Below are 18,130 nucleotides of genomic sequence, written 5' to 3' on the forward strand. Positions count from 1 at the left end.
AGATGCTCCAAATTATTTGCCCTTGAAATGGAAGGTAAGCCTTACATCACCATCTGTTCATTTGGTAGTGCCTTACCAGGACCTGATGATTTGGTTGAAGCAGTAAGTGATGACATACCAGACAGCACCGACCCTATCAGCTGAAAATGCTACTGTAAGCTACCCTTGATGGCTTGCGGGCCATTTAAATAAGTCAACTTTATTTTGCAGTTGATGAGGCTTAGGGAGTAGAAATTATTTTTCTTCTTCTTTTTTTAACTGTGGCTCTGCTGATGGAGTAAATCACCTCATATTTCTAAGATTGTATAGTTAGCATTCTTCTAAAATCAGAGAGGCAGAGAAAAAAAGCCTCCTAAAAGAGAAATTGCACTGGATTCAGGCTTGCTATATGAGCAGTGAAAATGCCCCTGCTTTGAAAGTACAAGTTGGCTCTGTGGTGAACCAGGATAGACTGAGACCTTGTGCTCTCTGCCGCGGGTGCAAGGAAGTCTTAAAGGAACCTGCAAGCAGAGCAGCTCCCTAGTGTCAGCGCTACAAAAGGATGTGGGTTCCTTCTCGGAGGCAACGGAAGATTTGCAAAACACCTGTAAATTTGCATTTTACTGATTTTTTTTTTTTTTTTTTTTTTTCCTTTCTTCGCCCTTGCAGGAAGAAGGTAAGAGATTCTTGGGTTTATTAAGTCCCCTTTTGTCTGCGTTTTAGGCTGAACCCGAAGAACGTGCATCAGCGGCCTACGGTAGCCCTGCTGTGCGGCCCCCACGTGAAGGGGGCCCAGGGGATCAGCTGCGGACGGCACCTCTCCAACCACGACGTCCACGTCATCCTTTTCCTACCCAACTTTGTCAAGATGCTGGAATCCATCACCAACGAGCTGAACCTTTTCAGCAAGACGCAAGGCCAGCAGGTGTCCAGCGTCAAAGGTAAGTGAGTGAGGAGCAGATCTGCTCTCCGCCGCCCTGGCGCCTGGCAGAGACCTGTGCCGCTCAGCTGCCCAGTGCCTGCCCGGACCGGTGGCACCATCTAGTGGCACCGCCATAGGCAGGTGGCTGGTCGGAGGCTGGCGGGACAGCAGAGACTCGAGAGGTTCAACAGTGGAGCAGTTGTGCTGGTACAGATGTTTCCTGTGTGAACAAATACGGAAGAGCCGCTGTATGGATCTGAGTCAGACCAGCCGTTCTCTTAGGATAAGGGCTTGCCTTGTTCAGCGTATCGAAACTGCAAGTAAATGAGCATCCAACTGCTGCTTCAAACCCAGCAGGCGGCTTTGCTGAACTAGTCCCAGCAGCTGTCAAAATTCACATCTCTTAGTTTGCCCTAGAATAAACTGGTGCTCCATCTTCTGTGAGAGAGCTGGCTTCTGCTTGTCATTTCACCAGCGGTATTTTCAAACCTCTTTCATTTAAACGTCTTGGGAGAAACAAACCTGGTAGTTAGGGCACTGCAATGTTTTGCGTTGTGGCAGGGTGGGGGGCTGCGCTGTGCTGGCTGAGCTGCTTGCCTGTACAAAAAGATTATAGAAGATCTTGCACCGAGGACTTGGTGGTCCGTGAGGGAAGAGGAATGCAGCAGGTGTGGTACAGAGCGGGTGAGTGCAGTGAGACCAACAGCTCAGTGGGGCAGGCAGCAGTGCAGCACACAAGCTGCCTGTCCATAGAAGAGGTAGTCGGGGCGTTCGAGAAACATAGGCCTTTTCTTCAGCTTGTGGAATATAAAATGGTCCTTTTATAATGGAGAGAGAACACCACTGCTTCCCTGGGCTGCCTGGACTGGTGAGCCAGCTCAGCGGCTGCATCTGGGGCTGCTCAAGTGCTGACCACTTGATGAGATTTTGTACCGGAGAGTCTGTGAACGTTCTCCAGAGTGCTAAAGCGCTTTTAAATATCGGTGTCGGTGTCTTTTGCAGAAGGACAGCAATAACAGGTAAGGCCAGTCTGTATGCAGTGAGACTGTGGGTGCTGGAGGGGGAAAAAAATGAAATATCTGCTGGCAGTGCAAGGAGGGAAGGCACCGAGCCTTAGTTCGTGGTTTCACGTTGGTCCTCAGCGCTCAGCGGTGTTTGTGTTTCTTTCAGATCTCCCAGATACCCCTGTTGACCTAGTGATCAACTGCTTGGATTGTCATGAAAATGCCTTTTTGAGAGATCAGCCTTGGTACAAAGCAGTTGTGGACTGGGCCAACCAGAACCGGGCACCCGTCCTCAGCATAGACCCTCCGATAAACGAAATGGAGCAGGGCATCGACGCCAAGTGGTCGCTGGCCTTGGGCCTGCCCCTGCCCCTGGGCGAGAGGGCAGGGCGCGTGTACCTCTGTGACATTGGCATTCCCCAGAAGGTCTTTCAAGAAGTGGGAATAAACTACCACTCGCCCTTCGGCTGCAAATTCGTCATCCCCCTGCACTCCACTTAGAGCCCATCCAGCCACACGGCTCTGAAGGGAGAGAAGAGAGAAGGAGGAGGTTCTGTCAAATAAGCTGTCCAGTGGATCCTGACTAGTAAACTCGTGACGCCTTAAGGATGTGAAGTTCTGGAGAATTTTCCTTCCAGAAGAAACATTGTGTATTTAAAAAAAAAAAAAAGAATAATCATAAAACGAAACAAAAAAAGAAGGAAGCGAATGTTCCTGCAAAGCTGTTTTCATTCTCTTGTGCCATTGTATGAAGGAGCACGCAGGAAGATGCTGTCTGTCCCCGGCGAAGGCAGCTGCTGCTGCCCAGGCCCGGCCGGGAGGCTGTTTAATGAGGGGGTGTACGTGGAGGTGGTACAAGTGACGGGTGGTTTGGAGATTTGAGATGTGTTTCTCAGTCCTTCTGGGCGGAGAGACCCAGCAAGGGCGCCCTGGTGGGAACAGCACCCCTTGGTTGTGTAGAAATACCTTCTGTCGCAGTCGTACCGGGAGGGAGGATTTGGTTTTGTTCCGTTGTTCTTTTTGACTCCCCTCTCCCCTGTTTTATGTTCCTGAAGGCAGCTGTAGCTCGCTCTCCCTCCTGGACCCTCCAGCCCCTCAAGGAGAGCGTTCCCTCTTTGGAAAGCTTGTGTCAAGAGCCAGAAGCTCTCAGGTTGCACATGCTCTGGGAACACCGATGTCCTCAGCTAGGCCTTACTTGCTTATATACTCTGTTGGCTTTTTGTTTGTTCGCTTAGTGGGTGAAGCCCAGGTCTATGGGAGCGAGGCGTGTTTTGGAAAAGAACTTTTCCAGGATAGTTGTGGGTTTGGTTTTTGTTTTTTTTTTTTTTTTTCTCCTTTCTGGCACAGTGAGTGGCTGAATCAGGGAAAGGATAGTGAAGCAGGGCAGCGTCACTCTGAGTTTATTGCGTGGTGTATGGTGCAGTTGATGTTTGGGTGAGTTCCCCCAGTGCTTCCAGTATCCCTCCTACACTCAGTGTGGTTTGGGAAGTAGGTCATGGATCCGTTCATTCCCGTTGGGCTCAAAGCCTGTGTATAGGGTGGGCTTGTGTGTGTGTGCACCCGCGTGCTGGGAACCAGCCTGAGGAAGGACTTGGGTCCTCAGCTTACACGGTCCTGTTTGCCTGCAGGAGGTGGTGTGGTGAGAGCCGCTGCCCTCCTGGAGGGGTGCAGCGGGAAGGTCTTACCTAAATTACTGTAGGGGATCTGCCCCGGGCTGCTCTGCTAACTGCTCTTGTGCCGCACTTGCTTCCCACGCGCTGCCAGGAAGCGTTGGGTTCTCTTTTCCCGTGTTCATTTTGTCGGCCCGATGGAGCCTTGGCGCATGTGCCTAGAGCAGGGACAAGCTGAGAAACCATCAGCTAGCTGGCTTCGGGAGCCCATCGCGCTGGCTCTCTGCGTGCTCTCTGGAGGCTCTGCGCCCGGTAGCTGACGCAGGCAGCGCTGAACCCGGAGTGATGCGGGAGGTGCTGTCAGGGCGAGCTGGTCCTTCGGAGGGATCGGGCAGAGGCAAGGCAGGGGCCCCGCTCTCGCAAAGAGGTGCTCGGCTCCCTGCTCGCTCCCGATGCCGTGAGCGTGGGCAGTGCTTGAAGCTCTGCTGCTCTTCTGGTACCTTACCTGTCTCCAGAGCTCCTGCAGGTACCTAAACCTTGCATGGACCCTGTTTTGGCATCTGGGAGAGCTTCAGAGCTTCAAACGGTGCCTTTTCTCCGGGGGGAGCCGGATCCCTTCTGAGGCTGAAGCGCAGGGACGTGTGGAAATGGTCACCTACTGTTGTGGCTGCTCTGTCGCTGTGCTCTGCTAAGCAGGTAGCAAAGCTATTGACCCACTCGTGCTCTGAGCGGTGAGGATTTACACGTCAGGCACTTGTCTTTCATCTGCTTAGAACAAAGGCCAAGTGTATCAAAGGAGGAGGGAAGAGACTTCCCCAGTTGAAAAGAAGCAATAGAGTAATTAATACTGCCTGGAAGTGCAGAGTGACAGGGGAAGACCCAGCCCGTAAGGACAGGAGGCTGGTGAGTGCTGGGCTCGCCCCCGCAGCCGCCTGAGGTCTCTTCCCCTGCCAAACCGCCTGCACCTTGCCCTATCTACCTCAGCAGGACGAAGGGCTCTGCCCCTCTCGGTGTCTGGACCCCTGGCTCCCCTGAGCTTCTTTCCCCGACTGAACCGCGTCCGCTGGCTTACGCCGAGAGGCCTTAGCGCTCGCACAGGGAGGCTTGGTGGCTTGTCAGGGCTGTGACGGGATGCAGCTCTGCCCTCCACCGCTCCTCTCCCGTAGGAAGGGCAAAGCTGAAGCACCTCTTCCTCAGGTGAACCACGTTTCAGCCAGAACTGTAGCGGCATTTAACAAGCTGTGGTTCTGACTCGGCCGCACTGGGTAGGGATAGCAATGTGGTTGGTTATTTAAAATACAAATGCGAGGCTTCCCTCTGCCTTTCCTGTTTCTTTGGCTGTTTCAGCTTCATCCAATCTTTAGCCAGGCAGAGGAACAGCGGCTGGGTTAAAAAGGTGGACGACTGTCCCTTGGTCGTTGCTGTAGTACAGCGTTAGCTTTAGTCACCTCATTGTCACTTTCCTTGCTCAAGACACTCGATAAGAGAACTTGCTGTTTCAATTTCTGCTTTCCTTGAACCAGGCTGCAGGCTTTTCTCGCCCCTTTGGACTTTGGCTGTTAAACTGTAGATTATAGCACCGAGCAGTAAGAGAGTAGAAATATTCAAGGCTTCATCACAGGGTCCTTTTCTGCCTCTATGCTGCTGTGCCACTGGCTGAAGTTACGTGCCCAGAAGGGCACTGAACCAGGTAAAGATGTTTTTGCAGGGATGGCAGCTGGGATCAGGTCTGTCCTCCCTGCTGCGTAGCTCCAGGAAGCACCAAGGCCCTGTGCTCGGCCAGCCGAGCAGCAATAGGGTTCCCTACGTTTAAACTAAAAAAAAAAAAGAGAGCAATGTTGCACAACAGGAGGGTACAAACCCTCACATAAGGAAAGGGGTTCCCAATCCCTGCCTGTGCAGAGCGCCTGCCCGCAGCAGGCAGCTTTGGGCTGTGTTTGGCACAGTTAAACTTTACAGTGTGCTCACTTTCTGGAGAGGAGAGTAGATTTGGGTATTTGGCTATACTTTCCCTCGGATACAAAGGCTTACCTGAGGAAGTGCTGGCCTCACCCACATGAAATGCATCTTATGTGCAGATGTGAGCTCTTCTGGAGCACTCAAGAGACCCAGAAAGGGGTCTGGGTCCCTTCTTCTCCCCCTTCCCCCACATTGCCAGAGGTAATTCAAAGAACGGAACACTTTTTTTAATCTGTGTTTGAGATGATAGTTTCTACCCACAACCTTCACCACCGTCATAGGAACTGCCCGCGAGTGCTGCTCTGGTCACTAACATGTGAAGATCACTGCACTATGTCACTGCTTGATATTCCATTTGTGACCTAATGTTTGTAACGACTAATTCCTGCCGCTACTGGGGGATGCCCTGAAATAAAGTGCAACTATTCATCTGTGCTATTCGTGTGCAGCTATTTATTTGTCCACTATCATTCTACAGCCTGACACCAGAGCTGGAGCAAGCCTTCCTGCTGCTCTGCACCGTTCAGAGGAGCAAGGGCAGAGACCAGGGAGAGTTCAGGCCACTCACGTTTTGCCCTCCAGTGAAGCAAAGATTCCTGCTGCTCAGTTAATTTTTCAAGATCGCCATCGTCCTTTGCAGAAAAGGCAAAGCTGGGAGCAAGAGAACCCTACACCTGCCTACGAGGGAAGTATCAAACAATAAGAAACACTTTATTTTAACTTTACAACATATAAATAGACAAATCTGTGCTTTCCAATGTAGCTCTTCTTCCCCTCCCCTCCCCAGGGTCCTTGTCGCAGTGCCCCAGCCCCTCGGAACTCGGAGAGAAGAGAGCGAGCGGGGCTGAACTGCGGAGGCTAGGCAGATCCCTATGTACAAATCCAGCAGGCGTCGCACCCTGCCCCGCTGTCATCTGCTCAGGTCCCGGCTGGCGCCTCGACCGCACAGCATCCTTTCCTCTGCAGAGAGGCCAGCAAAGAAGGGATGCAGGAGGGCTTCCGAGAACGTGATCCTCCGGGAAGGGTCGAATTCTAACATCCTCCTCATCAAGTCAAAGAGCTGTGCGTGCTCCAGCGAGTCGTGCAGCATGTACGTCTGAAAGAGAAGGGCAGGGGGGAGAGAGAGGGGTGTAGCACTCCGGTAGGACTAGGCCCTCGTTTTGCGAGGTGCAGTGGGGTACGGGCTGTCTCCCCTCCTGAAGTACAGTGTTCCTCTGGCCCTTGCACTGCCTGAATTCCCTAGTACCTGTCCTGCTTCAGCCAGACCAATACACTTCCATTTCTGCAGATGAGAGTTTGGGGCTCCGTAAAAGCCAGTTGCTAAGGGGAATTCCCATCCCTCAGCCCCGCGCCGCTGGTCTGGGGAAGGGAACGGCACAGCAGTTCGGCCTCGCAACGCAGCCAGCCCTCCACCAGCTGCGGAGCAGCACCTACCCGCAGGGGCTTGCAGTTCTCTTGGACGTATCTCCCATCGGACGTGTTCTCATCCCATACCAGGTTCCCATTGTGGAAATATTTTTGCTTCCTGCAAAGGAAAGGTGGTGTTCAGTAAGGCTACCCGTGGGACACGCTTCCAGCACATCTCCCATGCTTATAGCCACATAGGTGAGAGCCGGTGGGAGGACAGAGAATTGGTATCCTGAGTAATCGGGCAGAGTTGACTGGACTGAGTTCAGGAACAGGTTCTTACCGAGTTTTGTGGATCATGTGAGATGGAATTGGCCCGAGGATTTTTTCCATCATGACAAGATGCTCACGATTCTCATGGGTCTGCAAAAGAAAAGAGCAACGGTGCATTAATTCAGAACTTGGAGATCTGATGACAAAAGGTCTGTCCCGTATACAAGTACAGGGGGAAGAGACAAGGCTCCGTCAGGAATGATGCAGCTCCTGTCCACCTCTACGTGCTCTCTTGATTTTTCTGTTCTTCACAGGCACAGTGAAGAAACCAGAAGTGATCTGAGCCTTGTCCTTCCAGCAAGGCACGAGTCCTCAAACTGTGAGTTCTCCTGGGCTTATTTTCAAACTCAGCTTCTGATTTTTAGTGCCTGGTCTGCGTTTCCCTTCCCTTCACATTAAGGATTCTTAGGGTACGATGCCTCTTGCAAGAATCATACCTGGAAGAGCGTGAAGCCACGGTAATACTCAAACAGAATGCAGCCGGTACTCCAGACGTCGCACGGCTGCGCCCAGCCCAGCTCTGCAAAGAGAATCAAATTAACTTTGCGTTCCCAACAAGTCCCACCAGATTTCTACTAATTCCTTGTTGAAACTGCAGGGATTACAGGAAGACAGATCTAGAAGTTATCTGTGCACTTTCCGGTGCTGCACACTGGCAAGACGACTGTCAAGTCTCCCCCATATGCTTCTGTTTCAGCTTATGCTGACGCCGCATTCCCCAATCTGAGCACTTCCCGAGTCTCAGGGGCTTTCCTCAGCTCCCTGCACTCCATGACAAGGGCCTGCGCTATCCATGAATACCCTCCGTACAATCAGGACCTTGGGACCACTGAGGTGGTGTTGCAGCAATGCATGGAACAGGTTGTTCCCAAGAACTGGAGTGCTCTCAAGCTGGTTTTCCTCTAGACAGCATCTTCCTACAGCATCCCTGGGACAACCGTTCTCCTCCACCCGTCTGAGGCTCCCGAAACCCCAGCAGTACTCACCCAGAATCACTTCTGGTGGACGGTAGTGCCGGGTAGCCACGATAGTGGTGTGGTGCTCGTGATCAAAGGTGGCACTTCCAAAGTCTGCCACACGAATGCTCGTGTTCCGAATGGATTTCTCCTCACAGCTCTGCAAGCAAACGAGAAGTCCTCAGTGCTTCTAATAGCTGGTTCAGGTTTAACCTAGGCTTTGAGAGGAGCCCTCTGACCCCAGGACTGCCCGGTCTGCGCTACTAATCAGAAGGATTAATAACTGTGAAGCTCTGAGCTCTTTACGTCTCAGATCAGTGTTAAGGAAAGCCACTGAACTGGAGCCACTGAAGCAGTCTTAAGGCTTTTAGAAGACACGGGAGAAAGAAGAGGCCCGACTTCCAGTTTGTTGCCACTAAACAGACTTTTAAGGCCCTGTGGAGCATGTACGGAACAGGGAAGATCCAATTTCTGCAGGGAGGGAAATGCAGGCTATTCCTGGTCTATTCACTTCTCTTTTGGATGTAACCCACCTTTTTCTCGTTGTACAGAGTGTCAAAATCTGAGTTGACAAACAAGATGTTTTCTGGTTTGAGGTCGGTGTGAGTCAGCTGGTTGTCATGTAAAACTGCACAGGTGGTGAAGAGAAGAGAGAAAAAAATGTACGTAAGAACCACAGAGTGAAGCACCCATACGACAGCAGCCATTCTGGTGAGACACCGTCGCCTCGGAAGGCTGGCCCTGGGTGACTTACATCTCAAGGCATGGCAGAGCTGGTAGGCCATGTGCCGGATCTGAGGGAGCGGGTATGGCTGGAAGTTGTTCTCCTTCAGGAACTCGAAAGTGTTCTTGCCCAGCAGCTCAAAGGCAATGCACATGTGGCCATGGAAGTTGAACCAGTCTGACATCAGGACACACAAGCTGTGCAGAGAGAAAGGCATGAGGATTAACCATCATTCAGGGACTCGGCAGAACAGTCATTCTCCCTGTTGCTGGCTACTTCAGAAGCGGTTGGTGAGCAAAAACTCTGAACCAGCTGATTGGGAAGCACAGTAATGCCTCTATGTCCACCAGAGAGACACCCCACCGCCACTTTGCTCAACCACCTTTAGATAGAGATCTCCAGTTCAAGTGGGACAAGGCAGCAGGTGGTTGTTAGAAAAGTTTTGGTTAATTCTTCCTCACTATGACCTGGCACGTCAGTTGTTAAGGAGTTTTAGGTAAATAAGTGTTCAGCAGAACTAGAGACAGACTCTCTTCTTCCAAAATGCAGAGGAACGAGACAGGTTTTCCCCCCCACAGGAGGCAAACAGCAGGTATTCCGGTCCTCAGCCCCGTGTTTCTTTGGATATTGCCCAAGCAGACCGCCTGTCTGCAAGGACATGGTACTGACTACCCAGGAGTCTTGTAGGAACTTACAATTTGTTCTCCTTGTCCTTCTCTTTGATTTTTTTCAAGACGTTAATTTCCAGCCTGGCTGCTTCTCGGTACTTTCCAACATTTTTTATGATTTTCAGCGCCACCTGAGATTTGCCTCTGTAAGGGAAGAGACAGAAGGATGGAGTCAGAGAAAAAGGCTACGTACACACGTCCTCAGTCCACAGAGAGAGGGCACGTCCCAGTTACTCCAGTCATGTTTTCGTGTGTAAGAGGCTTAGTCATTGCCGGGTCCCAACAAAGCTCTCGAGGTCTGCCAAAGATTTATGCCGCTTGACCAGAAGTTAAGTACCCACATGGAAATTTGAAGCGCAAGGCTATCGCTGGGTAAGACTCCAAAGAGAGCTGCAGAGAGCTCCGCAAGCACACCATTTCCTGACACAGCAGTCCGTAAGGTCACTGCGCCTCCGGCAGCCACCTCCCCTCTCCAACCGTGCCAGGGAGATTTCTGAGGAGGCAGGAGATCCCAGCGGCTCCTACGCTAAGCTGACCCTACGGCTCAGAGCCAGACAAAAGGTCAGGAAGAGACAGGGGTCAAGTGTAATCACAGGAGAGGTTAAAAAAAAATAGAGAAGTACCCCAGTCACTTTCCCCAGCTGCCTGGCCCATCCCTCAGGCGGAGTTTGCTGCTTTTGCAGTAGGGCAGTAGAACAGCCTGTGCTGAAGCCCTCAGCCACTGAACGAACTCCCCTGCTTCTCTTAACACATTGGTCTGCAGACCTGGGGGGGCTGAGGTGTGAACCAGGCCCCTTTCCACTTGCTATAAGAAATAATTTCCACCATAGTGACAAGTGGCAGGTGACAACACCAGTTCGGTCCAGCAGAGTCCAGGCCCATGCAAAACTGGCAGCGTTAATGCTGCCACGCTTGTGAGCATCTGGGCTTGATGCACAAGGGACGGACAAGTCGCCTGGAAAGGAAAGAAGCCCACCTGGCATGGTCCACACACTCCACCACTTTGCCAAAAGTGCCTTCGCCAAGGCTGCCGACAATTTCATCTAGGAGAGAAAACAGGAGCGGACATGAACTTCAGAGGCTTGGCAAGAGCTGAGGTCCTGCAATTTCACAGCAATAAAATGTCTCTCACTGCTACGCTCTTTAAAAACTCAAGTGTCTATTGTCTGCCTCAGGCAATTTACTGGTCAGTCCATTTATAAGCAATAAAACACTAGAGACCCCTCCAGTACAATACGAGAGATCTCGTCTAACATGGGGATAGAAAGTAGAGAGGTAAAGTTTTACGAAAGGTGGCTGTACATCGCTCTTGAAGCCAATCGCCGATCCTGCACACCAGGTGGCCTTCCTTGTCATCTTCCACGCTCCTGCTGCGCTTACTGCTCTGTTGGCTTCTCTGTACACACCGCCCCCCGAAACGGCATACGACCAAGCGCGCACAGCGGGCAGTTCCGAGTGGCAGGATTGTGTTGTCATTCAAAGGTGGAGATGACGGTGCGTCGGTGGTTGGATTTTCCAGATCCCAGCATTTCATAAGGCACACAGCATATATAACGATAGGGATATTGCAAGGGACACGTCAAGACACAAACTAACTTCAAAACAGAAAAGTAATCAACAGCTACAGGTATGTAAAGAAAACGCTCTCATTAGCTACGGCCTCTGGTGCCGCCGCCTCTTAGGCAGGAAAATGCCCCCCTCTTCTCTGAAGGGAAGCAGCAGCTGGGAAGCTTCAGTGTTAAGGTGGCTTGGCTTGGCACCACCGTTCCCCACAGAGGAGCAGCTTCCTCCACAGCACCGGAGGATGCTGCCAGAGGCACAAGAAGAAGAGGGCTTTGCCAGAAGAACGTCATTTTCTCCGCTGGCAAACGTGACGAAGGGTATACAAGCTGTCAGTTTGGACAAGCTGTCCAGTAGAAGCCAGAGTAGCAGTTCTCCCTCTGTGTAGCCTGCTCTTTTGCACCTCGGTTAATAGGTCGCCGGCTACCCAGAGCCGTGTCCTGCCCCGGCTGCGAACCAGCCCTTCCCTTCTTGACAGATCCAGCTACCACACTGATCCTAAATCCACACGCCCGACTGGCTGCAAACAGACCCCGTGTTGCACATTGGCCTTAGGATGCAATTTTAAGCCTGGGAGAACTGTAGGAACAGGACAGTTAAATTAATCCCCAGGGAGCATTTCACTCCGCTTCAGGCATCCAACTAAAGGTATGAGGTCACATTCACCCCTGCTACTGCTAGCTTCTACTGGAAAACCAGCCGAACGTTCCCGAAAGGACCCGAGGTCCACAAAGCAAGCTGCCCTAATTCCTGATCTTTTTCTATTTAGCCTTAAAAATAGTTACAGTCTCTCCAGCCAAAGAAATTAATACAAAGCTCTAGATTTCCACGCCCGAGCTTCTATCAGGCTTCTCTTCTGTTGCCCCTCACCCCCCAGCTAGTCCAAAATAGTGAGCTACAATCAACCCCCCAAAGGTCAGCTGAAACGGAGGAGAAGGTAGAGAGGACAGTTGAGACAGCCGTGAGACTTCAAAGGACTTAGATCACGCCAGCCCAAACCTGCACACCGTTATCACCGCACGCACACACGCAAACCGCACTGGAGTGTTTTCATCATAACCCTGGCTCGCTCTAAAACTAAAATTAAAAAGTCAAGGGGAAAGAAATAAAAGGAGGAAAGCAACAGACCGTCAGAAGTTCCCAGCCATGCAGATATCCACTGTAACTGCAGGGATCAGGACTCGGTCTTTTAGTCGTAATAACATTTAAAGCAACAAACTTGTGAAAGATGGAAACGTTCCTTACAGGAGAGAAGCAGTGAAGCAGAGACATTTGTTCTGATACCTCACAACACTTCCAGGGTATTCCCGGTCCCAGGACCAGCCTCCCCACCCAGTTCCAAATATTCCCTGTTAATCCTTGAAAGGAATATTACGTTTCAGGGTGGAAAACGGGGCAGTTTTCAAAGAAGCTGAAATCCAAGGACACTTGTGTGGAACTAGGCGAAGAGGACACGTGCGTATCCTCAGAAGGTGGAAGCCTTTCTCTAAGTACAGCGGGGCAGGGGTTAATAACCACGGGGCCAACAGCTCGGGAGAACCGGGCTGATTGATCCCATCTGGTCCGGGATCCTGGCACAAAGTCAAACTGACGTGCCTTCGCAGGAGCGCTCCGCACCACCGCTGCATACCAGACCCCCCCAGCAGCACCAGTATGCAGAAGCAAAGCCCCGGCCACGGATAAACCTGAACAATGACCGATGCCCAGCAGCCAGGCTGGCCTGCGGCCAAGGCTCGCCCTTGTCAGCCTATCACGTGTGTGCCATTTGAAGCTTTCCCTGATCCCCTCCCCGGCCGTCAAGAATACAGCTTAGTTTCCTCACGTATTAAGGCTAGACTAGTAAAAAACGATAGCTACAAACACTTCCTGCTTAACAAGACACAGATTTTGGACTATACATTCCACGTAATGAAAACAAACACAAAAATGGGATTAGAGGTACTCACCCAGAGTGTTCAGAGCTGAAAGGAGGTAAGAACGGTTAAAACCCTGAACAATCCTGAACTCATTCTGGATGCTACTCACCGAGGAGGCACTGCTACAAGACCTGGTCCTGCGTTTCCGGCAGTGATGCTGATGCTTCTTTGGACGGTGCTGCTCTCTGCCTCTGGATCGCCGCCAGTTTCGCGAGCGGGTCGAGTAATAGTCCTCTCCAAAAGAAGGGCTTCGGTCTTCAAATCTGTAGGCGTCGCTGTCCCGTCTGTATCTCCTGTGATAAGGCATCCTGTCATGGCTGTAGCAGAAACAAGAATGCATTTATAAGCCTGGAAAAGCACGAAAGGCAGAGTCCCACTGAAACAAAGTGGCAGGGAAACAGCAGCAAGTAACCTAGCTTCACCCCTCCACTGTGGCTCAAACGCTGACCGTTTCTCAGCCAAGTTTCTCAGATAGGAAAAAGGAGAAAGTTTGCAAGAGAAAATGGTGTGGAGCTCCCACATTTCAAGGAGCCAGGGGGAAACCGCCCACTTGGAGCTCGATCTGAGCTGCCTACCTCATCTGAGCCACCTCCGCCACCCTACGCAAGTGTTTTTCTAACACCGTTTCTCCTCCCCCAGGAAGGACTCTCATTAGTTCTTGAGCAAACGAGAACTGAAGGCAGCAGTGGTGCCCTAGCCACCACCCCAGTGGGGACTGGCGTCCCCTAAACACCAAGCCTTCGCTGTACACATGCACACCAGCTCAACGGATCGTTAGCAAGAGCCAGAAGGAAAATTTGGTCTCCGCAGTATAGTCAAGCTCCTGCACCTCTAGTGACAGCCGAGGGCTGCAAGTATGTAGGGGAAGCTTTTGGCCAAGCTCATCTCTACATCGGGAAGGGCCAGAAGTCCTCAGACAAAGCTCCCCTGTGCGAGTATTTACAAGCTGACGTCGCACACGCAGTTTTAGGTACTGTGCGTGCACACTAACGATGAGAGCAGCTCTCCCTGCCCCAAGCTCCGTAAGAGTATCTGCGAGCTGCAAGTGCCTCAAGCTAGAGCTGCGATTCCGAAACTCCTGCCTTTTGCTCTGCGGGTCCCACGTGCTTCCCTGGCAGCGCTGTTACGGTACCTCTTTTAAACCGGCCAGCAAAAATGGTATCACGTAGCAGTGGCCCGCCTGCACCCCCAAAAGCACGACTGTCTTCTCCACCCCAGCCGTTAGGGTTGGTCTAATAAACCAGCTTCCGCTACAAGCCTTGCTTCACACGGGATTGAGCGAGAAGCCACGTTTTAGGTAGAAGATGTGGCAACTCGGAAATACGAACAGCGTGTTGGCTTTCCAATGATAAACAGTAGTACTTTGGGCAAACACCTGGCCAGGTCGATGCTGTCGGATGTACCTAGCTGACAGCAAGAGCAACGGCTTCTCCGACCAAGACCTCGATGCGGCTGCTTCAGTCCGGAAACAGGAACTTTTGTTGTTTGCGCCTCTCTGCTTTGGAAACAATTAGCTCTCTCGCCGACAGCTTAACGGGACGCAGGTATGCGTGTGGTGGTTCATCTCATCTTGGATCAAGACTAAAATTTCAAACCGCCTGCCAAGACAGCAGTGGCTCTCGGTCACCGCTGAATTATCCAAACACAAAAAAACCCCAACGGCTCCATTCCCATACCGATAGTCAACTCCAAACACACCTTTGTGAAACTTCAATGTGTACTTTTAAGATACAGAGGATTCAGAAATAACAACCTAAAATACAGAGGAGACCAGCGAACCTGCGAGAGGCTCACAGACTGAGACTAAAGGGGCACGAAGGTTTTCACCTAGCAAAAGCCTGTTTTCATCCAAATCTGTCCTACATAACCCATCAGATGAAAGAATGGAAAAGCCTATTGTGTGCGTCAGCTGTATTTCACAATCCGCTTCCTTCAAGTAAACAAAAGCCAGGCTCGGAAGAGAAATTAATGTGGAGAACATTTCAGGAATTTAAAGATGAACTCAGCTCCCTTCTGGCTGCACCTGCCCTGTTCAACCAGCGGAACCGCACCAGCTCCGGTACCACCGAGCAGCGAGGACCACCAGCCTATTTCGGTCGCACACCGCGACGTGTCAGCACGTGGCTCCCCATCAGCGTTCCTGCCTCTCTTCCAGAAGCCTCGCCGCAGCTCCTGTTATCAGAGGCCTTATCCACCCCGCTTCCAGTACCTAATTGTCCCTGTGGAAACGCTGAACAAAGAGAGGATCAAAGGTAAAATCCAGAGCCGAAGCAGGAAAGATCAGTTAGCGATGCTCAGATCCTTTCTGACGGCATAAGCGAGGGAAAAGTATCGTTACTTTAAATCTGATTTGTAATAATTTCAGAAGGAAATGGGTTGTCGGGAGAGAAAGACTTTCGTGCCTCCACAGCATTAGAACTGGGAAACATGACTCCAGGGCAGGCTGTTCTCCCTCATTAATATTAAAGACGTCGCTTTGGGAAGAACTTTCGGCTAGATACAGAAACATAGAAGGGAAGGCGCCCGCAGTTAAGCCCTTTACTTCCATTCCTGGGATTTGCAGGTTTAAAGCTGATCCACAGCCAGGAAAAGCAAGCTGCCACCACTCAGCGCTAGCTCTGAAACACGATCAGAATCGAGGACGAGGGTCTATTAGATAACCATCCCCGCCCGCTCCCCCCCGCCACAGCGTGCCTCCCTCGGCCCAAACCCGCTCTTACCTTCTCGATCGCGATCTCCGGGAGAGATCCCTCCGGGGTGGGTATCGCAGTCTCCCCTCGTAGTCTCTGCTGCGAGACCTCTTCCTCTTCCACCTGTGACCCAGGTAGCTCTCCTGCTCCGGGGACCGGTACCTCTTGCAGTGATGCATCTGAGGACACGAGGGGTTCCCGACTCTCAAACCCTCACCCCTGGCACTTCACCCGCTCCCTGACGGGGGCGAGGGCCTCCCCGCCCCACCAGACCCCCCACCCCGAGGGGTGCGGACAGAGACCACCCCAAAGGGCGCAGGGAAGCGCGGCCACGGCCACGCCGCAAACCACCGCCGACCGTGAGGACGAGACCTCGGCAGCCCCAGCGACGCTAACGATTTTAAGCTGGAGGCCTCCCCCCGGGAAGCGGTGGGTTTGTAACAACGTTACCGGCTACTTCCCCGCTGCCCCCTACAACAACGCGGGTTCCACCGCCCATGGCCCGCCATAACCGTTTGGCAGGGGGTGCCCGAGGCACCGGAACCGGAGAGTTCAGGGCCGAGGCACCGCCCGCACCGGGACCCGATCTCCTCCGGGGACGCAAGTACGACACCGGGGCGCTGCGGCTGGGCCCAGGCCCGGCCCGATACCCACCCCGCCCCGGCCCGCCGAGCGCCCCCAGCCCCGCTCCGCCCCCCCGGGCCGGCCCCGCTGGCTCACCGCCCCTCCGCGCCCCTCCGCGCCGCGCTCGGCGGCTGCGGCCCCACCGGCCCGGCCCCACCGGCCCCGCAGCGCCGCCGCTCCCCGCTACCACTTCCGCTTCCGGCGCCGCCCGCCCCGCCCCGCCCCGCGCGGCCAGAGCGGCTCCGCCCCGGGGCGCTCCCGCCGCCTCTCGGTGCCCCGGAGGCCGCCGCTAACCCCTGCTGGGCCGCGGGGGCGGCCGTTATGAACGGGCCGGGCCGGGGGCGGCGGGGAGCTGGGGTCTGCCTCGGCACGGCCTTCCGTGCCGCGGCCTGCCTCCCCGCGGCCATCCTCATCCTCAGCATGGCCTTCCTCCCCGCGGCCATCCTCGCCATGGCCACCCTCACCATGGCCATCCCCACCCCAGCCGCCTTCGCCATGGCCTTCCTCACCATGGCCATCCTTGCCATGGCCATCCTCACCATGGCCTTCCTCACCATGGCCATCCTCGCCATGGCCTTCCTCACCACAGCCATCCTCGCCATGGCCACCTTCACCGTGACCTTCCTCACCATCGGGCCTTCCTCACCACAGCTGTCCTCACCATGGCCATCCCCATCCCAGCCTTCTTCACCATGGCCGTGCTTGCCATGACGATCCTCACAAGGATGATCCTCACAATGACAATCCCCGCCATGGCCTTCCTCACCACGGCCATCCTCACCACGGCCATCCTCACCATGGCCATCCTCACCATGGACTTCCTCACCACGGCCATCCTTGCCATGGCCATCCTCACCATGGCCTTCCTCACCACAGCCATCCTCGCCATGGCCACCCTCACCGTGACCTTCCTCAGCATCGGGCCTTCCTCACCACAGCTGTCCTCACCACGGCCATCCCCACCCCAGCCTTCTTCACCATGGCCTTGCTCGCCATGACGATCCTCACAAGGATGATCCTCACAATGACAATCCTCGCCACGGCCTTCCTCACCACGGCCATCCTCACCACGGCCATCCTCACCATGGCCTTCCTCACCATGGCCTTCCTCACCATTGGGCCTTCCTCACCATTGGGCCTTCCTCACCACGGCCATCCTCACCACGGCCTTCCTCACCACGGCCTTCCTCACCACGGCCATCCTCACCACGGCCTTCCTCACCACAGCCTTCCTCACCATGGCCATCCTCACCACGGCCTTCCTCACCACGGCCACCCTCACCATGGCCTTCCTCACCATCGGGCCTTCCTCACCACAGCTGTCCTCACCACGGCCATCCCCACCCCAGCCTTCGTCACCATGGCCTTGCTCGCCATGACGATCCTCACAACAATGATCCTCACAACGACAATCCTCGCTATGGCCTTCCTCGCCATGGCCATCCTCACCATGGCCTTCCTCACCATTGGGCCTTCCTCACCACAGCTATCCTCACCATGGCCATCCTCAGCCCAGCCACCTTCGCCATGGCCTTCCTCGCCTTGACGATCCTCACAAGGATGATCCTCACAACGACAATCCTCACCATGGTCTTCCTCGCCATGGCCTTCCTCGCCGTGGTGATCCTTGCCATGATGACCCTCAACATGGTCTGCATCACAGTGGCCCGTGCAGCTTCTCTCCCCACGGGCTCTGCAGACACTCTCCTTCCACCGAATGGGGCTGAAAGCCGCCGTTGTCCCCACGGGGACCTGCCTTTGGGGCTAGAGGGGGGTGACGGCCAGAGGGGTGAGGAGCTGGTGGAAGAGGTTCAGTTGTCCAGTTAATCTGCGTGGAG

At 53.6% G+C, this 18,130-nt stretch overlaps 2 protein-coding genes across 5 annotated transcripts in view; one reads left to right on the top strand and one right to left on the bottom strand.

The window, feature by feature from the left end:
• EDC3 (enhancer of mRNA decapping 3) overlaps window positions 1-5,910 on the top strand; it is a 28,844-nt gene extending 22,934 nt beyond the window's left edge. For both annotated transcript variants that reach the window (XM_075160517.1, XM_075160516.1), the window contains exons 6-7: window positions 703-920; window positions 2,072-5,910. In XM_075160517.1, coding sequence (XP_075016618.1) covers window positions 703-920; window positions 2,072-2,406 — 553 coding nt within the window. In that variant the 3' untranslated portion in view covers window positions 2,407-5,910. The remainder of the gene's footprint in view (window positions 1-702; window positions 921-2,071) is intronic.
• A 254-nt stretch (window positions 5,911-6,164) lies between these two features.
• CLK3 (CDC like kinase 3) lies at window positions 6,165-16,487 on the bottom strand. Of its 3 annotated transcripts, none has more exons than XM_075160519.1 (13): window positions 16,389-16,487; window positions 15,699-15,847; window positions 13,088-13,271; window positions 10,805-10,898; window positions 10,479-10,545; window positions 9,530-9,646; window positions 8,865-9,031; window positions 8,644-8,738; window positions 8,141-8,270; window positions 7,592-7,674; window positions 7,165-7,244; window positions 6,909-6,999; window positions 6,165-6,570 (listed from the first exon to the last, which is right to left on the bottom strand). In XM_075160519.1, the coding sequence occupies exons 2-13, from the start codon at window positions 15,845-15,847 to the stop codon at window positions 6,385-6,387; spliced, it is 1,443 nt and encodes a 480-aa protein (XP_075016620.1). In that variant the 5' UTR covers window positions 16,389-16,487; the 3' UTR covers window positions 6,165-6,384. The 3 variants fall into 3 exon arrangements, with proteins under 3 accessions (XP_075016620.1, XP_075016619.1, XP_075016621.1); XM_075160518.1 differs by having other exon boundaries at window positions 13,088-13,295; window positions 16,389-16,486; XM_075160520.1 differs by lacking the exons at window positions 10,805-10,898; window positions 15,699-15,847; window positions 16,389-16,487 and having other exon boundaries at window positions 13,088-13,221.
• Window positions 16,488-18,130: the final 1,643 nt, after the last annotated feature.

The sequence above is a fragment of the Calonectris borealis genome, chromosome 11 (assembly GCF_964195595.1).
Source record: "Calonectris borealis chromosome 11, bCalBor7.hap1.2, whole genome shotgun sequence".
In the NCBI taxonomy this organism is placed as follows: domain Eukaryota; kingdom Metazoa; phylum Chordata; class Aves; order Procellariiformes; family Procellariidae; genus Calonectris; species Calonectris borealis.